We start from the raw sequence: 20,327 nt of genomic DNA, 5'->3' as shown, positions 1-20,327 counted from the left end.
GTAGGAGAGACTTCATTTGTTCTTCATGCACTCACTAAAAAGGGGAATTGTTGTTTTTGCTGTTGATCAGGTATCATCGACAGCACGGTGGGTGAAACCCGGCAGGTGGTGGCAGTGACGGGAGATGGTACCAACGACGGCCCCGCCCTCAAGAAAGCTGACGTTGGCTTTGCCATGGTAACTGCTCCATCATTTTTCCTTGACCTTTTTTCTTTTCCACAGATTACGATGTTAACCAAATAGGCCGTTCAGATGGGATGCTCTCTGTCTCTGAGCAAGTCAAGAAAACAAGCTGATAATCTGTTATAAATGATAAAGAATAACTGGTGTTATATATGAAAGAAGTGATCTGACTGCTGGGCCCCTCAGAGGATGCTTCTGGGCCGTATGTGACTATTTGATACTTACAATTCTGAAAGCCACGCTGGTGTGTTTTAGACTTTTGGATGTATTTGGATGTACAGGAGTCTATTGGTTTTCACTCACTTCTGTTTAATATTTTTCTGTAAAAAACGATCTTAGAACATGTAAAGCGCTCACATGCGAAATTATGCCATTTCAGAGAGCCCAACATACAGTAGTTTGGAAATAATATGACATGCCTATCTATGACATGCAGTGACTGTGATTAACCCTCTGTGAGGGTGCAGGTGTGGTTGAGACAAAGACACTGACTGAAACCTGCAGCTCCTGTTTCAGCTGCTGTTGATCAGAAAGAAAACAGCATGTTGTTTCTCCCATCTGACATCAGAGTACAAAAAGTTACATTGAGCAAATGATCAGCTGATATTATAGCTACAGTACAGGGCCTGTGGATGAGCTCAGTAAACTGCCTCCTCTGTGTGTTGTTGTGACCTTTATTTACAGAGGAAAGTCATTTGAACAGCAGAGTCTCCTGCGGGCGGCTCAGCAGCTGCTGTGCTCTCAAAATGCATTCTGAGAGTTACTGTTCCTTGAACACATGGCAGAGGCAGGCTGTGGATTAAAACCAGTGACCTCTCAGTCCTAATGTGTCCCATTTGGAATATCTTCAGTTTATACCCATGTGTCCCAGTTCAGGTATCACCTGTTCAGCTGGACAATACACAGCTTTTTTATGGTCACTGAGAACATCCTGTTTTAATTTTACCACTGCAGCAGTCGATTGGGTTAAAGCTTTAGCTGCATTATACTTTGACGCCAGGCCTGCCAGGCTCTTTAAGGGTGCTAAATTCGCCAAATTCCACGTTGCCCAAGAGTATCTGTATCCTTTTGTTGGCAGTGACGGGCCATTTACGCTCCACTCAGACTCAAGCTGTGCCAGTGTTTCCATCTCTATAACACAGCAAGTGAAGCTTCTCGTCATCACAGTTGTGTTGGTCTGAGAACCACAGAATCACGTCTCCCCTCTCAGATTTGTGTTGCAGAAATGGTTTCTTATTAATCGTCTCACGAGCCTTCTGATTTATGCTGCGGAAAAAGGGTTTACGACTGGTGCAATATTTGAGCTTTTGACCATCGGGTAGTGTTTGAAGTTTCAGCTCTTTGTGATCTAGTGATGCCTGTTACTGTAGATATCAAAGATGCACTCATTCCTCCATTTAGATACATTCTGACATAAACTGTATTATGTCATCAGTTAGAGGACCAGTCTGGCTCTGATATTGTATTTTTTTTATGACCAGCTAATCTCACTGAAAAGACCAAAACCAGCATTGCTAGTTCATCTCCGTCAGTGCTTTCCTACTCTGGTTATCTGTGGCACCCTGAGCTCCTCAGTTCCTACTGAAGATTTAAATCTTTAAAGGCTCTGTAATTTCCTAAAACAGTTCGGTACTGTAGTTTTTTAAAACATTTCTCAAAATGAAGTAAACAGTGCATTTATTGGAGTATTTTCAGTGACTGATTAATCCACATTTGCTGCTCTGGTGAGTATTTGTGGCAGCAGGACAGTGTTTGTGGGACTGAGTCAAAATAAACTACAGTGTTTGTTTATGGTAATGAAGGAACATGTCGTCCAGTGCAACAGTGTGACTCACTGATGTGTTGATGAAGCTCTTGGTTCTGGTTATTCTGACTTTCTAAAATCACAAACCCTCGATCTAATCCTCCGCCTCTCGATCGTTATTCTTGTCAGGGAATCGCCGGCACAGACGTGGCAAAGGAGGCGTCTGACATCATCCTGACCGACGACAACTTCACCAGCATCGTCAAGGCCGTCATGTGGGGGAGGAACGTCTACGACAGCATCTCCAAGTTCCTGCAGTTCCAGCTGACCGTTAACGTGGTGGCTGTGATCGTGGCGTTCACCGGCGCCTGCATCACACAGGTAGGATGAAAGCTGCATAACTCTTTTTGGGGGTTGTCAATCAGCTGATTCAACCTGATACAGGATGCACACGTTTGAATGAACCCCCCAAACATGAAAGTAGCAGAGGTATTTCAATTTGAAGAACCGCAAGAATATGTCTCATCGATGCAACCATGCCTCTGCAGTATGCAAAATCAAAAGCAATGGTTTAAATCTGCCATGAAAACAGAAAGAAGACGTGATTTGAGGCTCCGCTTTGACATAAAAAAATCGAACATGATACATTTACTGAAAAAAGCCAGAACAGAATACATTGCTTTGAGTCATATTGTTATTTTTATATTTTAAACTTCCACCTATGGTTTCCTTAACATAAATAAAGATATATCCTTAAATTGGTGCATTAAAATCTACCCAACTGCACCCAAATGCATGCATCTGTTGTGTTCCTTTCTCATTAAAGTTCTTCGTAAAAATGAGAAAATACTAAATACTAAAATAGGCTTTTTCTTGTGGTTATTTTATATAGACTTTATTTATTAAATAACCAGAAAACATGCTGCAATATATATGGTTATCAAGAAATGATCTGTATCAGGGTAGAAGATGTGAACTGACACTTGTGTCTTGAAAGTTATATTACACTTTAAAACTTACTGTTGTGTTTGATGCGTCTGCTCTCCTGTAAATTTATTTTCCATCAAATCTCCACAGAAACTGAAAAATAAAAAAGGTAACTTGCGGCTGTGTATTAATTCAAAGGCTCACAGCTGGCAGGACAGATAACTAACTCGGCTCCGGAGTAGAGAGCACAAAGTAGGCTAAGATACAGCCTGAAACCATGGCAACACGTCACCATCATAATCCTGCAGTATAACAGGGACTCAGCAGGTCTGTGGTCTCTGTGTGTTGTTTACACTCACTAATCATCCATCGCCTGCTCTCTATGTTGTGCCACTGACATGTTGGCTCAGATCATTAAAAGATGGTAAACTGATTCATATCTTTATTGTTTGTATAGAGGAACGTAGGCTGTCAGAATTGCAGGGCGTCCAGTGTGTGTGTGTGTGTGTGTGTGTGTGTGTGTGTGTGTGTGTGTGTGTGTGTGTGTGTGTGTGTGTGTGTGTGTGTGTGTGTGTGTGTGTGTGTGTGTGTGTGTGTGTGTGTGTGTGCGTGTGTGCGTGTGTCTGTGTGCGTCTGCGTGTGCGTGTGTGTGTCTGTGTGTGTGTGTGTGTGTGTGTGTGTGTGTTTGTAAGAGAATGATTTTTCCTGCATTAAATGCATTTGAATCAGTCCATTAGACTACACACTATGGGACACTTTTTGCGATTTTACCAATAAATGCCATTTACAAACCATTTACACTGCAATAGTATTAAAAGCTGAAGTTGGTAACTTTCTATGAAGAAATAAGCATCAATAATTGCTTTGAACTCTGATCAAACTGTGAAACTAGGTAGCGCTAACCAAATCTGAATTAAAACATATTTCAGAAACCTATTTTAGTGTACAGTTTAGCTGTAAAATGAGAGGTTGTGAGCAAGTTGAGCCGAAACCTAGCCCCGCCCACCTAATTTTTAAACCAAAGTACACTTAAATATGTTTCTGAAAATACTTTATAAGAGAAATATGCAATACAGTAACAGAATATTGATTGATATTTGATCTGCGCTGTCTGGTTTCACGTTTTCATTAAAGTTCAGAACAGTTACTGAGACCGGGTCAAAGAGTCCTTTGATCTGATTTGTTGTTGGTCAGGTGCAGTGGATCTAGCAGATGGCATTAGGAGACAGACAAATATCGTGACAGTTTCAGTAAATGTGAAAAGTCCCAGTGTACCTGCTTTACTGTTGTGTCTTCAACTGAGAGAAAGTGAACGTAGTTTTTTCAGTCCCAAGTCGTATCTGCCGGTCTCATGGTTGCATATGTCCCTGTGGATATTATGCCCTTGTGCTTCATTCAGTTCACATGTACAAACATGTCTATTAATCTCTCCGTGTTGGCTCGGCTGGGGTCCAAAGGCAGACTCCACCAGGGGCTGCAGACACGTCGCTATGACTCGCTCAAACTTTTTGAGGCGGAGAAATGGCACATATAGTCAAACCACTGGTGAGGAACAAAAGTGAAGAGGCATTTGTGCAAGTTGAAAATCTGCTTTCAAATCTGTGTTTTGCAGAAAGTGCAGAAAGACGGAGTAGTGTAAGACATGTTTAAGTTCATAAGTTGTCCTGTTATCTGTTTGCTCACTCAGATTTTTTTCACTGCTTCCTGTAAATTAAACTCCTGACCTCTACTCCTTCTCCTCCTCCTCCTCCTCCTCCTCCTGCAGGACTCTCCTCTCAAGGCTGTCCAGATGCTCTGGGTCAACCTCATCATGGACACTCTGGCATCTCTCGCTCTGGCCACCGAGCCGCCCACAGAGTCTCTGCTGTTACGTAGACCGTACGGCCGCAACAAGCCTCTCATCTCCAGGACCATGATGAAGAACATCCTGGGCCACGCCGTGTACCAGCTCGTCATCATCTTCACCCTGCTCTTTGCTGGTGAGTCGAACAACTAGGACAATTCAAGGAGAAAAAAAATCAAACTGGAGAAACCAGACGGGTTCCCTCTGTTTGTTCTGTCTATGAGATCTTATTTTTCAGTTTGGTAAAATCAGTATGTGAATCCATTTCAGAGGAAAATTGTGGATATTAAGATATTTTAATATTGGATCCTTAGGCGAGACGTTTTTCGATATCGACAATGGCCGCAACACTCCCCTGCACTCACCGCCGTCGGAGCACTACACCATCGTGTTCAACGTGTTTGTCATGATGCAGCTCTTCAACGAAATCAACGCCAGGAAGATCCACGGAGAGAGGAATGTGTTCGAGGGCATCTACAGGAACCCCATCTTCTGCAGTGTCGTACTGGGGACCTTTGTTCTGCAGGTAACTCCATCACCACCATTGTCATTATCACATACATCATCATATAATGCAGTGATTCCCTAACCTGACTCCGCCAGATGGATTCTCATTTGCTCAGCATATCCATCTGGGAACTCTCATTTGGAGATCTTTTAGGAAGAGGCGAAAATACTGGTTGCTGATTGGATAAATCATCCGTCCAACACCAATATACGGGCCTAATCAACCAATCAGACAGTGATTTATGGATAAAAGGCACAATTTTATGTGCTCGGCCCATATTTCAACAGAAGGATCCAAGAGAAAAAAGCGTTAGCAAGTGGCTTGCTTAATAGCTGCGCTCATCTCATCCACCGAAGCTGCCACGTTGTTTACACTGAACAGTTGCTTCTTGTTTCGTCACACTTAAATCCGCCTCAAAACCAACGCTGATTGGTTCTGCTGCTTGGGAAAACTTCTCTAAATTTTCTCTGCCGCAAACTACCAGACTGCTCTGCGAGTAAAACACAATGGAGCTTGCGAGATCAGGATGGCCTAGCAAGGCTAGTGATTCCCCTCTTCTTTGATGAATAAATAGATTGAAATGTATTTGATTCGACTGTATTTTAACCAAAAACACACAAAAGACCTTTTATCTTCCTTCACTACATATATTATAAAAGTCTGCACAGTTTGGATGTAAACTGCATCTTGCAGTTCTATTTTAACTGCAATTCATAATATTAGAAAAGGTTTAGGATCACATACCATCAGTACAATCACTGAAGCCTCAGGACTCTAGAATGAACAAGTAACATTGACAAACAAGATGGTTGTCTTCTGGTTGCAGACTGATGAGATAAATGATATAAGTTTCTATGGTGACTTATATTTACATCACATCTATAAACCTCTAAGGAGTGAGACAGATGTATGCAGTTATATATATATATATTGTGTCATATATCTGATTTATGTATGGGATGGTGGTTCCCATGGAGAAATAGTCCACAACATGAATTAATAACTAATCAAAACAACTAATAAGAAGGGGAAAAAAAGTCTCTGTTGAGAGTCACACGCAGCACCGACTGGGGATGTCCGAGGCTACATCCATACTATGTAAACGTACTAAGCGTTTCAAAACTTAAACGATCTCCGTTCACAAAAGAGTTTTAGCTTAATTTCTGTCAATATTAGCACGGCTGAAAATGCAAATCCTGTGACCATTTGTGTACTCTGGGCATGCATGTGCTGGTGTAAACGGGAAACTCTGCATTTGAAAATCACAGATGTTCAAGTTGAAAATACAGAAAAGGAAGAAAAGCAATGACGGAAAAGTAAGGTTGCAGAGATGTATTTGCTTTAACCGACGAAGAAGTGGAACTGTTACTAAAAGTAACACGAAAATAAGGTGGTGAGAAACACAGATAAATAGTCGTTGCAAAGCAAATATGGAGACATATTAAAGCTGTACCAGGAGCATTATCCATCACCGGAGGAAGCCATGGCAAAGTAAAACGAATACCCACACAAGAAGGATGAAATCAGAAAAGGTATGTCAGTCTACCTGACTGGTAAGACTGACTGATGAGGGGGTCTATGTCATTGTTTCCTAACGTCTCGGTTTCTGCCCGTCCAGACTAAAACGCAACCCTTTGAAAAACTAAAAATGTCTCAGCAAAATAAAAAAAAGAATCATTTTGAGTATGTATGTATTCATAGAATTGTTTTTACCACAGCTGTAAGATGCTGGAAAAGCTTGAAAAAAGGACCTTGAAAGTGCTTGAATAAGACTATGGAAAAGGTGTACGAACACTGAAAGTAGTGTGGATGTAGCTTCAGACTTTGAAAACTCTCGCTGTCGGACACAGAGGAATGAGATGTTTCAGACTTTGGGACACAGACAGATACTTGTTAATGGATCGATTCATTGTTGGTTTTGGTTTTCTCATGGGATTTGTTTACAATAAGACAAATATAGAAGTTTTTTCCTTTAAGACTGAACCACCACTGAGCTAACAGGTGCCATGCATTTTTTCTCCTCCTCAGATCGTCATCGTTCAGTTCGGAGGGAAGCCGTTCTCCTGCACGGCTCTGACCATCGACCAGTGGCTGTGGTGTGTGTTCATCGGTGTGGGAGAGCTGCTGTGGGGACAGGTGAGAACCAGAACCACAGGTGTTTAGTTCTAAGCCGAATGTGAAAATTCATCTAGAGCTCTGAGAATAAACATGCACCGAGGAGAAGATGAAGAGGTGGAAACATGAGGTCTGTGGCGGCTAACTGTTGCCTGTCACACTTGCGCTGTTGCAGCGTTGCCATCACGACCATCGCTATGGTAATAAGCGCAGCACATGAAAGCAGCGCGACTTCTGTTTACGTGCACCGAGGGAAAACAAACTCAGCGTGTCAGTCCCTTTGTGGATACACACAAACACTCCTTCACATGCATGAGCCTGTTTACATGTACACACACAAACACACACACACACATAACACACACACAGAGGCTTTGAAATCAAACATAATATAGAAAAAAAAAGTTCAGTCACAAGAAACCTGCTGGGTTCAGTTGGAGGGCAGAAACTGAGAACAGAGATACAGAAAGATGCTGACAGAAACAGACTGATCTAAGGTCTCTTTTGTTTCGAACAGACAGAAATATAACATATGCAGCTGCAGCAGGAGGCTGGGTGTGTCTCTGAACAATGAACAATACAGATAATGCAGTAGGATGTACAGTAAAGTCAATGCACCTGTTACATCACATGTCTGTTTGATTAATGATCCAATAAAATACGTCAACATAACAATAGTAATGTCAATAACACAGGGTTTAAATACAAAATAATTAGTTTCCATTAGTGTGTTTCTGTTCAAAATAAATCAAGCTTCAGTTTCAGAAATAATTTGTTGATTCAGTTTGATTTGTTTGGATGTCGAGAAACCAAATAAGTTTTCGTACTTTTTTTTTTTACTTTTTATTTATTTTGCTTTTTTGTTTTACATGAACAAAAGCCATAGCACAACATGTTTCCAGTCCTGATAAAACTGATGCTGCTGCAGCATCTAAGCTAACCTCCTCAGGAGCCGCCATTGTTGTTGTGAACTAGCGGTCGCCTCTCTGTGATGTCAGATGTTTTCTGTCAACCTCAGCTGATCTCGGCCATCCCAACCCACCACCTGAAGTTCCTGAAGGAGGCGGGTCACGGCACCACGAAGGAGGAGATCCACGATGAGGAGCTGACTGAGGGCACCGACGAGATCGACCACGCTGAGATGGAGATGAGGAGAGGCCAGATCCTCTGGTTCAGAGGACTGAACCGCATACAGACGCAGGTACGACCGCCGGCCCATGACACCCAGCACGCCGCCAAGTCTAACTTTATTTTTCACTTTAAGGTTTTTCTGATATCCAGTTTCCAAGGTGGTGACTCAAATATCTGTTTGTGTCCTGAGAGCTGAAGAAAATGCCAATTGCCATGGTGACACAGGAGGCTCTGGAAGAAAAGAGATTACTTTTTTTTGTTTGTTTGTTTTCTCGTTGGTGAATTGTTGTTTAAACCTGAAAAGCTGTTCAGGTAAATTTCAGATAGCCTTAAAAATTCAAAATTAAAATTGAGCTCCTCGTCATCGCCTTTATCCTGTCAAAATTAAACAAATGTCCGCTGAACCAAAGGGAGGTAGATAACTGTTTCTCATCAAAACAGTGAGGATAGACCTTATTCACTGAAAACATTCAACATTAAGAGCTGCAGATTCAAACAGTTAAAAGTAAGAAGCTCACTTAGACCATTAGATTGAGTGTGTGCCATTTGGGGCTCTTTTTTTTTTAAGTGTTTTTGAACTAAAAATGCAGAAACCAGCAAAGACAATGTATCTTTTTTTGTTTTTTGTTTTTTCAGTTGTTATAACAAACTAAAAAAGTTGCAGATTTAAAAATGTATACAAATTTTGAAACTCATGAGGTCAAAGTTAGAACAAAATATCCTTCTTGGCTTGTTCTTCACACATAATTCAGACTTCATAATTACAGCCCCATGATGATCCGACCCAACTCACATGGAGGTTGACAGCTGCTGGTGTTGTCCTGTGTAGTCTATCACAGTGGAGGTTATCTCTATAAACATTCATAAACAGATATCTGTCTATAGAGACGCTGAAACTCTAAACTAAGATCCAACTCCATTCTCTCGTCTCCAGTTGATTATCAGACCGTAAACAATGGCCGGTGTCGATATGTGCATTATTTGATGGGAGATCTGGTCGATTGAACGGCATCCCCTAAGGAAAGATAGTATAATAGAGTATAAAATATGCTCCTCATATTCTTATAATACCCATTTATAATCAAGAAAACATAAATAAAGATGTCACAATATTGACGCAAAAACACATAAGGCAGCACTTTTCAAAATATTAGCCGCTGCCCTCAGAGGCTAAATCATCGTCAGACTGATTTGTAGTAGAGGAAAACAAGATACAGCATCCAGGAGGTCTCACAATCCTCTGACCCAACATTTTTTTGTCTCTGACTTTGGATTTTGGTAACATGAAGTGCAATATGACTGCAGAAGAAATCAGTGATATAGTTTAGTTTAGAAGCACAACTGATGAAAACAAAACAGTAGAAGTAAAAAAGACCAAAAGGGATTATAGTGAAACATCTCTTCTAGGATTTACAGTAAGTTTATTTCTTACCTTTTTGCATTTATTTGTGTAGTTTGCTGTCGATTAAGTAGAATTTATATTTAGTTTTAACATTAGCTTCTGCAGCCAACACAAAACAACAAAATACAGCAAGCCACTCACAGACAGCTGCAGAAACACACATCTCTAAAAAGATCCAAAATTTAAATTCATTAAACGAGACAAGACTTTGAAGTTTTAAAGCCCTTCAAAGTACTAGAAGGAAGTCTTCCAAAGATTATTATTATATGTTTGTTTTGTTTTTGTTTTAAATTTGAGAAGAGATGTGATCAGCTGTAGGAGGAGACATTTATAAACTGTAGTCGTGTTCTTGTTGCAGTGAGGAGCAGCTTTCTGTCTCATGTAGCACACAGTGATGAGTATGATGTTAACCTCCAGTCGTAAAGTTTAGTTTTAAAGTGGATTGAGCAGCGTGACGGTACAGGATATCTTTATCGCCAAGCGCAGACATGATGGACGATTGCACAATAGTTTTCCTGTCCTCCAGAGAGAGAAAAAGCATAAATCTTTATACATAAACCACACTAAAGCAGCTGATAAAATGTCTGCACTCAGAGTTTATGTGACTGAAAACCAACCCAAGGCTGAGGGAGAATGAAAGCTTGACGCATTTTAAATGTTTTTTGGATTAGAGGTTAGTACTTCAGTGTGGCTTCATTTTGCTGAACTTTTGAGGAAGCCTAAAGGAAGGAGGAAAATGTTTATCAGGTCAGATTCTGAAATGGAGCCGATAAACCCCTTCATCATATTGTAAACCCAGTTTAGACAAGCTGATTGGGTGTGTGTGTGTGTGTGTGTGTGTGTGTGTGTGTGTGTGTGTGTGTGTGTGTGTGTGTGTGTGTGTGTGTGTGTGTGTGTGTGTGTGTGTGTGTGTGTGTGTGTGTGTGTGTGTGTGTGTGTGTGTGTGTGTGTGTGTGTGTGTGTGTAGCTTTTACAGTTTACTAGATAAACAAAACGAACTCACAAACTGTCAGGAATGGAAATGTTCAGGCACCTATTGTCCATATTGAATGTGCGCCTTCTGAATACAAGTTTCATAGTTTTATTAGCTCATGTACAAAATTCAAATCAAAATAATCTTCACTCAAACTCGACAGAAACAAAAACAAATGTCAGTCTTTCCACTGTTCCAACAATCACCAGTTGGATGTGAAAATATGCTGATTCTCTGTGCTGTCATACCGGCACATAGAATCACGTAGGTAAAAACTGATAAGTTCATTCTTGACCTGATGACAGTCATAAAGAAAACAATATTTAATTACAGGATCTCTCGAAAGAAATTGAAATATCTACAATTCAATGACAACTTGGCGATTCCACCTACTGATTAGGATCATGTGATGTGGTCAGATGCTGCGAAATAGATGGACGGACGGCTGCAGACTTGCAGGTGGAATTCGGCTTCACAGCCTGTCAGAAAATAATCTTCGCCGTTATGAAAGAAGGAAGTGACGAGGAGAAAAAGTGCATCCACCATTACACACACTGTAAAGAAAAGAGGACTCTCTCTTTTCTCTTCATGTCTGTGTATCTGTAATATCAGTCTGTCATCCTCCTGGGATGGGAGGATGAGGGGATGGAGGGGGAGGCAGCGAAAGGCTGCAAACTAATTAGGTTCTTATCTCTTCCATGCTCCTCTTCCTGTCATCCTCCTCTCTAATCCTGGTGGGCAGCGTTGTGCTGCTCAATGCCTCGACAGTCAAACACAGTGGGGGAATAATTGGTACAAGGAGCACCTCGCTGACGAAACTTTATCACTCATTCAGAGTGACACATATTTCACCTCTTTCTCCACTCCTTCTTCTCTCAAAGGGCTTTCAGTCTGTTTCAAAAGCTCTTTATTCATCGTTCCGTTTCTTCCTTCATCCCTCGTTCTATCAGAGCTTTTTTACATTTTGTCTTTCACTCACTAAATGACAGCTTTCTCTCTCTTTAAGCCTTTTTTCTCTCAAACTTTCCTCACTCCTGATCTCTCCCTCGTCCACTTCTTCTCTTTTTCTCAAGCTCTTCTGCGTCTCTTTGCTCCCTGTCTACCAGCTTCAGTCTTTCTGCTGCAGAACAGATCACTGCTGTTAGGTCGGGACCTCTGCTTCTGTCTGTCTGGTTTGTGCTGCACTGATGGCATGAAAGATGATTACTGACCACCTCAACTGTCAAACTAAAACCCTCTGTTACCTCTCCAAAAGTCTTTTCCTCCCTTCCTGTTTCCTCTGCCCTGTCTCCTCGCTCTATCTAACGCTGTGTTCTGGCTGTCCTTCCTTCAGATGGATGTGGTCTATACCTTCCAGACGGGCCAGGCGCCGGTGCCCGGTGCCCTGCGCCGCCAGCCGTCCGTTGTCAGCCAGCACAATGACGCCACTGCCGGCAAAACTCTCTCTAGCCCCACCCACGTAGGGCTTAGCTCCTCCTCCTCTCTTACCAACTCGGCCGGGGCTCCGCCCCCTGCTGCTGCTGCTTCCTCCTCCAGTGCAGGCAGTGAGTCAGTGACTAGAGGCCAGCTAACACCACGCTTCATCCGGCTGGACTCTTTTTCTTCTCTGTGTGAACTGCATGACTCACTAACACTAAAACAGTGTTTCTGTCATTCTGTCAGGTGTCTGCACATCCTGACCTAATCTGCAATATCTGAATTATTATCTCAAATATTATCAATGATTACTGTGCATGTGTCAAACCGCAAAACTCAGACTTTTCCTTCCGTGCCTCTTTTCAAAGGACATATGAACAGCTAGCCGGGCTCTGTTTACAGTTAAAAAATTCAGTAAATTTAAAATATATAATATCTAAAGCTCGCAAAACCAGAAATGTAAAAAACACTGCCGTCTTTTTTTTAAAACATGAAATGACATATTAGTGAGCAATTTTTTAAAGTTCAATGTCTTCAGTAGGAACCCATAAGTTAAAAAGTGTGTGTGAAAACCATCTACACAAGGGAACGTGCAGACAACCTGATCTGTTTCCATCTCTGAACTCCACCCTGTGCTTCTTACTTCGCCTTTCTCTGCTGTGGCTTTTTTCCTCCATCTTAATCTTTTTTTTTTTAAATACTTTTCATCTCTTCCCTCCGCCTGCTGCTGGTCCTCCTCCTCCTGCATGTTGTGGAGATTTAAACTCCTGAACGTGCGTTTAATTAACCCTGATGTGACTTGCTGCCTGACGATCACAACTGTTGTAGACAAAGACGCTGTTAATCATTGTGATTTGTGACGGGGGGATGGGGGGGCTCCTGCTCCTGCTTCGATTTTCTTTGTTGTTTTTATTCCTTCTTCTCCGAGGCGACAGCCTGGGCACCAAGATAATTTTATGGGTTATTCCTGAGCAGGGTTAAATCTGTCAGGCTCAGCAAGTCTCTCATGGTTTAACAGCCAAGAGCTTTCTAACTGTGTGTGTGTGTGTGTGTGTGTGTGTGTGTGTGTGTGTGTGTGTGTGTGTGTGTGTGTGTGTGTGTGTGTGTGTGTGTGTGTGTGTGTCTGTGTGTGTCTGTGTGTGTTTGTGTGTGTGTGTCTGTGTGTGTCTGTGTGTGTTTGTGTGTGTGATGGTTGCATGTATGCTCTATAAGCTGCAGTGCTCAGCCTGCAGCTCTCCTGTGATTCAGTAATAGAGAGCTTTGAACTGCAGTGTTATTAATTATGATGAAGAGTGTGTGCTGGTGCATATAAATCAGTGTGATTAGCTGCAGGAGTCAGCTGTGTGTGTGTCTGTGTGTGTTTGTGTGTGTGTGTGTCTGTGTGCGTGCGTGCGTGCGTGCGTGCGTGCGTGCGTGTTTTGGCTTTTCGGTTCTGGTAGTGACACCATTGAGGAGGCTGAATTATGAGAGACTTGCCAAAATAGCCTCAGATGCCTTAAAGTCACAGATTCCTGCATGTTGGTTGTTTTTTGGTATTTCAAAATATTTAATTATGCATCAATGTTTTTGAGACCAATGGCGATTTTTCAGGGAGAAAATTGATCTGGAATTAAAATAGATCCACGACGCTCCTTTCTCTTAGTTATAACTAAATTAAAGAATATTTAACATTATTATAATTATTATACATAAACCAACCAATGAAATAAATTGTTAAGTAAATGTTCAGTATCAATCAATTTCTGACCATTTAAATAAAGAAAAAAAGAAAGACAGGGCACGTTTATTTATAAAGCACAGACTTGAGGCAGCGCTTTAAAAATGCATCAAATTAAACATGAAACGCAAATAAAACAAAACAGTAAAATTGCATTTAAAAGTGTATGTATGTAATGTATCTAATTTCAAAAATTACACTTGTTTTTTGGATTCTCAGTACACCTATCCTGAGAACATTTAGTGCTTTATAGATCAGTAATTGGATTTTAAAATCTATCCTTTGACATACAGGAGAAGTATATAAAGTTTTACTCCTTAATCAGAATACCTTGGTGCCAGCTCTGCAAAAACTTTGTCTGAATAGAAAACATTTGACACATAAATTAAGTGAGCAAGATCTTTATCTTCTACATATTTATATTCATGTCAGTCTGAACCAAAAATGTGATGATGTTCAGTACTCTTCCTCTGTTTCCAGGTCACTGACTGTACGGTCAAACTTCAGTTGCAATTATACGACCTTGTGACCACACTTACTTTGAGATATAAATGTGTTTTTCTTAGTATAAAACTAGAAAAAATTGTAACGGTCAAAACAGAAAATGCACACAAAAATGTAATGTACGACTGAGCCGTGAGTACCTGAGTTTCAAGAACTTTGTCTAAATGACACTGACTTTTATGATTTAAATCAGGAAGTATCTGATAACAGAACAGACTTGGAAATGTGCTGAGTCAGTTTCCAACCTTTGTGGTAATTCACAGTCTCATTGCGATGACTCATGTGCTCTCTGTCCTCACAGACCTGAACTTTTATTTGAGGTTGAAACAGGTTCGGTTAAGACAAACGTAAGGTTATGTTCTCACAAGTGTGTGTTTGTTAAAAGGCATTCTGGGTAATGTAGGACATCACATTAATGGTAGGTGGAATGTTGAGGAAAGTGTCCAAATAATAATAATAATAACCCTCCAGAGAAAGTGGACATCCTGTCCATCCTGGTTTTGGTCTAGGCGTGTATTTCCTGTTTCGGTATCTTATTTCCAGTGACGATAAATCTTCCAGTAAACAGTTTTTGTTAACAGTTTGGGAAAAACCTTTTTTCCTTTTACAACATGATAATCACTCCTGTGCACAAATCCAGCTCCATTAAGTTGTCCCCAGTTCAGTGTGGAAGAACTTGACTTGAACCTCTGTGAAACACCTTTGGGATGGACTGGAGCCACTGGGACTGTGAGCCACAAATTATCACCTGATATCAGCGTCCAAAACTCAACCCTTGGTGGACAAAACCTTTGCACTTTTTCCGCCCCGCATGTGTGCGTGTGCGTGTGTGTGGTGGATTTTTTGTTGCGGTTTGTCTTCATGCACCCCCTCCAACATTGTATTGATTTATATTGTGTATGTTTTGTGCAGTTTTAATTTTATTCTTTCCATTTCTCCCACCATGTTTTCATGCAGCCACCCTCCGTTTAACTAGTGGACATTGTGTTTTGTGGTTTGCAACTCCCTGCCCAGATTCAGACGCACGACCACCATGTGTCCTTTTATCAGCTGCCTGTTTGACATCACATCACACTCTCATGACGCTCTGGAGCTGTTGATCGCGCTGACAGTTTCTTTTTCGCACTCTTGTTCCAGATTAAGGTGGTGAATGCGTTCCGTAGCTCCCTGCGGGGGCTGGAGAGCCCAGAGTCCCGTAGCTCCATCCACAGCTTCATGGCCCATCCCGAGTTCGTCCCCCAGTCCGAGGAGGAGGCTCGCATCCCCACGATCGAGGAGACCGGAGACGAGATTGACCCCCTCCCCAGCGCCTCCTCCGGGGCGGGTGGAGGAGGAGAGCCCCCCAGCGTCTTTCCCCACAGCAGCGAGTCATCCATCTGAGCTACTCCCTTCTCCTCCTCCTCCTCCTCCTACTCCTCCTCCTACTCCTCCTCCTCCTCTGTATCAGCATCGTCTGTCATCCCACCAGCTGAACTGTCGCACCATGGAGGAAAGTCACTCTGCATCCCCTCATTCTGCACACACACACATGCTTCACATCGTCTTCACCCCCCTCAGTCATTCCTGCCACATTGTGTTTTTCATACTGACTGTGGCGCCGTTCCGCCTGTAAGTTTGTCCCTCCACCATCACCGCCACCACCTCCACCACACACATGTATCAGTAGAGGGTGGAGTCCCGAGTGTCCACTGTTGAAGGCCTGTCTTTTGTCTATTCATGTATTTTTTTACTTGATCCTTTTTGAAAAGCTTTTAAACTATGTTGGGTTTGATCTTTGCGGGGACTCGCAGCAGCATGTCATGTTCTGTACTTGCTTCATTCCTGCGTTAACGCTCTCAAAAAACGGCACAGAACTTTTCAAAGAGTGCAGTGATTCTCATGTACATAACGCCTCCCGCTCCTCTACACAGCTAACAGCCGGGCTTAGTGATCAGAAGATTTTTTTTTAATTCTGTTTTTAGGCAAATGCAAAAATGTAACCTTGTTTTTGTTTTGTTTTTAAAACCCTAACAATTGTTAATTGATGGTGGATTCAAACTCTTGAGAATGTCTTGTGAGTGTGACACTACGGTCTTCAAGGTTCAACTGTAAAAAAAAAAAAAAATGTTCTTCCCTTTATCATGCCTGTATGTGTCAGTTTTTCTTTTATCAGCTGTGTTGCATTGCGTGTTCTCATCCAGTCAGGGTTCTGGTTCTCTCTGGACCCCCCACCCCCGCACCACCAGTATGTTCACAGTGTCGATGAGAAACAGGAGTGTGGTTCGTGTTTCCCGCTCTAGTAGGATGCATGTTATGTTTCATTCGTGTTGAGTCGCATGATAACTTAGGAATGAATATTTGGGATTCTGTTTAGACGACCATAATGTGTGTTAGTCTGCAGCAGCGTCTGTTCACGGCTCCTTTAACTTCCCTGTCTGCGAGAATGGACTTCCTGTTAACCACAACAAGACAAAAACAGACTCATCAGTTCTCACGTAGAGGAAACATGGCAGCGGAGCCTGCCCCACCTTACATTGGAGGAAAAGCAAGCAGCAACCTCTGTGGCTGAAGAATGAATCCAACACAGAAGTGCCAAAAACTGCAGTTCCTTGATGGACACCTGAGGCTCCAAAAGAGAGTAAATCCCCATAGACCCTCATGTTAAAATTAATTGATTTCCCATTCATAACAACTGTACAGGTCACCTGTTTAAAATGTATTAAGACGTAAAGTTCTACATCATTAAGAGTGTGCCGCTTTGAGCCCACTTCAGAAACCTATGGGTGATGTCACAGACTGCGTCCAAATTTTATACAGTCTATGGTCAAACGGAGGGTACTCCCACGTCGGCCAGTGGTGCCTTTCCTGCTTTTTTCACAGCAGAGGCAGCACTGATGAAATGAGGCCAACAACATGCGCTGAGTGTCTTGTGCAGCTGTGCTGCCTTAACTAAAACCTGAAATATTTCTGCTGCCGCTCCACACGTCCTCCACAGCGTCACTGACTCGCCATTTTAATTATCGTGCACAGAGTTCGGCCCTGTTTTCAGTTCATTTAGGTGAAAAAAAACAAACCAGAATACTTCAGCAATGAGGGTTTTCATTCGTTGTCCATTGCTGTCTCAAACATCCTTTTCCTCTTACCCTCTGACAGGCTCACGTTAGATAAAACCTGTCCGCTTGACCCCGCTAACCACTGCCCCACGTTTATGTCTTCAGGAGCCTCGCAGTTATCCAGAAAGCTATCTCTTCTAAAAAAGACAAAAACCAACATCTTCACGCTTTTCCCGGTGGATCCCAAGGTGATGCCAGACCAGACCGGATGTTTAATCCCTGCAGTGTGTTTTGGGTCTGCCGGGAGCTTCCTCCCAGCTGGACGTGTCCACTGCACGACCAGAGGGACGAGTTCTGATCAGATGATAAACCACCTCTACTGATCACTTTCAATCAGAGCTCCTGACCATAGATAAGGGTTTAAACTTAGATCAAGAGGCTGATGAGTCTGTTTTGGGTCAAAATGCAGGAAGTTCGGCTCCAACAGACAGGAAGTTGGTGGATCTGGTGGAACAGGGTCTGGACCGTCTCTCTGTGTTTAAGAAAAATCTTAGTAACAGTTCCAATGTCTTTGTTCCCTCGTTTGTCAGATTTTCTAAACAGAAACTAAATCAGCTCGAAAGCAGAGCTCATCTCTCTCTGCTCTGCGGCGTTTTGATTGCGGACGGCAGTGTGGCGACGATGCTGAGGCTTACGAGAGCCTGATGATGCCACCAGTCAGCCCGTAGAGTTAAATCTCCACTGCCGCTCAGTACTTCCTGCCAGCCGTTGTCCGCAGATTACTGTCGTAAAAAAGAAGGAATCATCCTCCAATCAGAAGCAGCGATGCATGTAATCTCCTCTTAGTCTGACTAGCAGCCATCAGCCTATTTATGAACTAGGACACGTTATTGAAGTAATGTGCTACTACTGCCATATTTCCAACTTTTTGTCATGACTAGGTTCTTCCTCTCCCCTCTGATGAGCTTTTTCTATGTAACTCAGAGCCATATTTTATAGGTTGTCTGTATTGTTTTTTATCTCATTGTTATCGAGGTTTCCTTTGGACTTTCTCACCCCTTGACCCCTCCTCCCCCTACCTCCTCCCCCGGCCCTTAACTTCAAACACGACCAAAAAGCAAGGAGAAAATCTTCAGTCGTCACTGCCGAACCAAGTTTAAAGGACCTCTACAATGTTTACATGAAAAGCAAGTGGGTGGCAGTTCGCCTGCGCTTCTCTCATCCAACCACTTCCCTTTCATTCCCTTGCTTTCCTGAATCTTAGAGTTACTATTTAACTAAATGGGGGAATCTTTCTTGCATGGTTTTCATATAAAATTCAATGTTTTGCTCATTTTTTACAATTCTTCTGTATTTTTATATTAAGTACTTTTTAATATTTTGGAGATATATGAATATATATGTATAGGCTGAAGAGTTTGGTGACAGTACAGTACATGAATGAGATGAATCTAACGTGGACTCTGTCTTTTTACAGCTCTCTAAATATTTATGCCACGTGTGTCATCTTGGTCACCTGATGTTAGGGCTCAGAAACCTGCAGTGACTTGTTTACTTCCTGTCGGCCGTTCAATTGGAATCTCAACAATCTCTTCTCATCAGCCCCCTTTTACATGAGTATATTCACTTTATCTAAGATGTTGTGACACACTACATGCTATGTGATTACGCAGTTATCCAACTCCATTAGAGTTCAGCAAATGCAACGTGAATACAGCTAACTGTATCAAACATTAAATGAGTGTATAATTATGTATCCAACCCCTGGGTTTCTTTGTTTCTGTACTTTGAAGCTACTACAACTGATTTTATTTGAATGAGTGGACTGATGCTGTTTTCTAACTGACTAGTGTCGGAGCTGACGACTTTAAAGAGGATCACAGCTGTGTCCCGCTTCAGGCCCAGCTTGCTCTCTTTTGGAGGAACCCCCCCCCCCCCCAGGTCTTTGATTGGACCCATGACAGAAATTAACCTAAACCCAACGTGTGTAAATCTCTTTTTTTTTCACAATCCAAAGGGGTCATTAATGGCACATTTCCACTGCACGTTATGACTAAACTCACCTTGTTGTGGTTTTCCATTAGAAAAAAGTTGTGAATAGCACCGCTGTCAGACGCTAAAATAGAGTTTAGCCTGTGCAGGAGACAAGGGCGAAAGATATTTCAAAAGCGTTACGTTACTGCTGATGAAAAAACAACATTTCCCAATTTAGCTGCTTCGTAATAAAAGCTTTTAAATAACAAAACAACAGGGGACTTTTATTGTAAAGATTTTATAGGAAATTAAATGTATTTATCCGTTTCTCCTTAAAACTCGCCGGATTCTAAATAGCAACAGCACGTGTTGCAGTGTAACAACAGGAATGGAAAAACACCATTAGATGCAGTCTGAGGATGATTGGACCTGCTCCAAAAAGTGATCCTATGGCAATGCATACGTACATAATTTGAACCCAGCTCATCTTAGGTCCGGTCTCGGTTGTTAGAAACCCGCCTGAGACCGGCATTGACGTCGGGGGTTGGGTTCAGGCCAAAGAACGAAAGGAAGACGCATTTTTTTATTTGATATTCGGATATTGAAGAGGGGCAGAGCCTGTGACGGGGCACAGCTGAAACCTTGGATGTCATTGCCATTTTATACAACTACCAACTTGAGAAACATTTCCCAGGAAGAGAGCAGGACTGTTGAAGCGCTCGTGTCATTACTTCCTCTTCCTGCTGTGTGTCTGTTTGGCTGTAAACGGGATGCACCTTTCCAAAACGATGGCGCGTTTCCTCTTTTGTCTTTGCTGAATCGAACAGAACAGCTGCGGCTCCTGCAGTCAGTACAATG

General features: G+C 42.2%; 1 protein-coding gene across 1 annotated transcript in view; it reads left to right on the top strand.

Annotated features, from left to right (window-relative positions):
* LOC310965404 (plasma membrane calcium-transporting ATPase 1-like) overlaps positions 1 to 19,419 on the top strand; it is a 106,350-nt gene extending 86,931 nt beyond the window's left edge. The window contains exons 15-21 of the mRNA XM_083938975.1: positions 71 to 177; positions 2,117 to 2,308; positions 4,620 to 4,833; positions 5,012 to 5,223; positions 7,234 to 7,341; positions 8,339 to 8,521; positions 15,601 to 19,419. Of these exons, the coding sequence (XP_083795101.1) occupies positions 71 to 177; positions 2,117 to 2,308; positions 4,620 to 4,833; positions 5,012 to 5,223; positions 7,234 to 7,341; positions 8,339 to 8,521; positions 15,601 to 15,843 (1,259 nt within the window). The 3' untranslated portion in view covers positions 15,844 to 19,419. The remainder of the gene's footprint in view (positions 1 to 70; positions 178 to 2,116; positions 2,309 to 4,619; positions 4,834 to 5,011; positions 5,224 to 7,233; positions 7,342 to 8,338; positions 8,522 to 15,600) is intronic.
* The last annotated feature ends 908 nt before the right edge of the window (positions 19,420 to 20,327 follow it).

Source organism: Echiichthys vipera, assembly GCF_963691815.1.
Source record: "Echiichthys vipera genome assembly, chromosome: X".
In the NCBI taxonomy this organism is placed as follows: Eukaryota; Metazoa; Chordata; class Actinopteri; order Perciformes; family Trachinidae; genus Echiichthys; species Echiichthys vipera.
The sequence above is the reverse complement of the archived record's forward strand: the minus strand, read 5'-3'. Positions and strand labels throughout refer to the sequence as shown.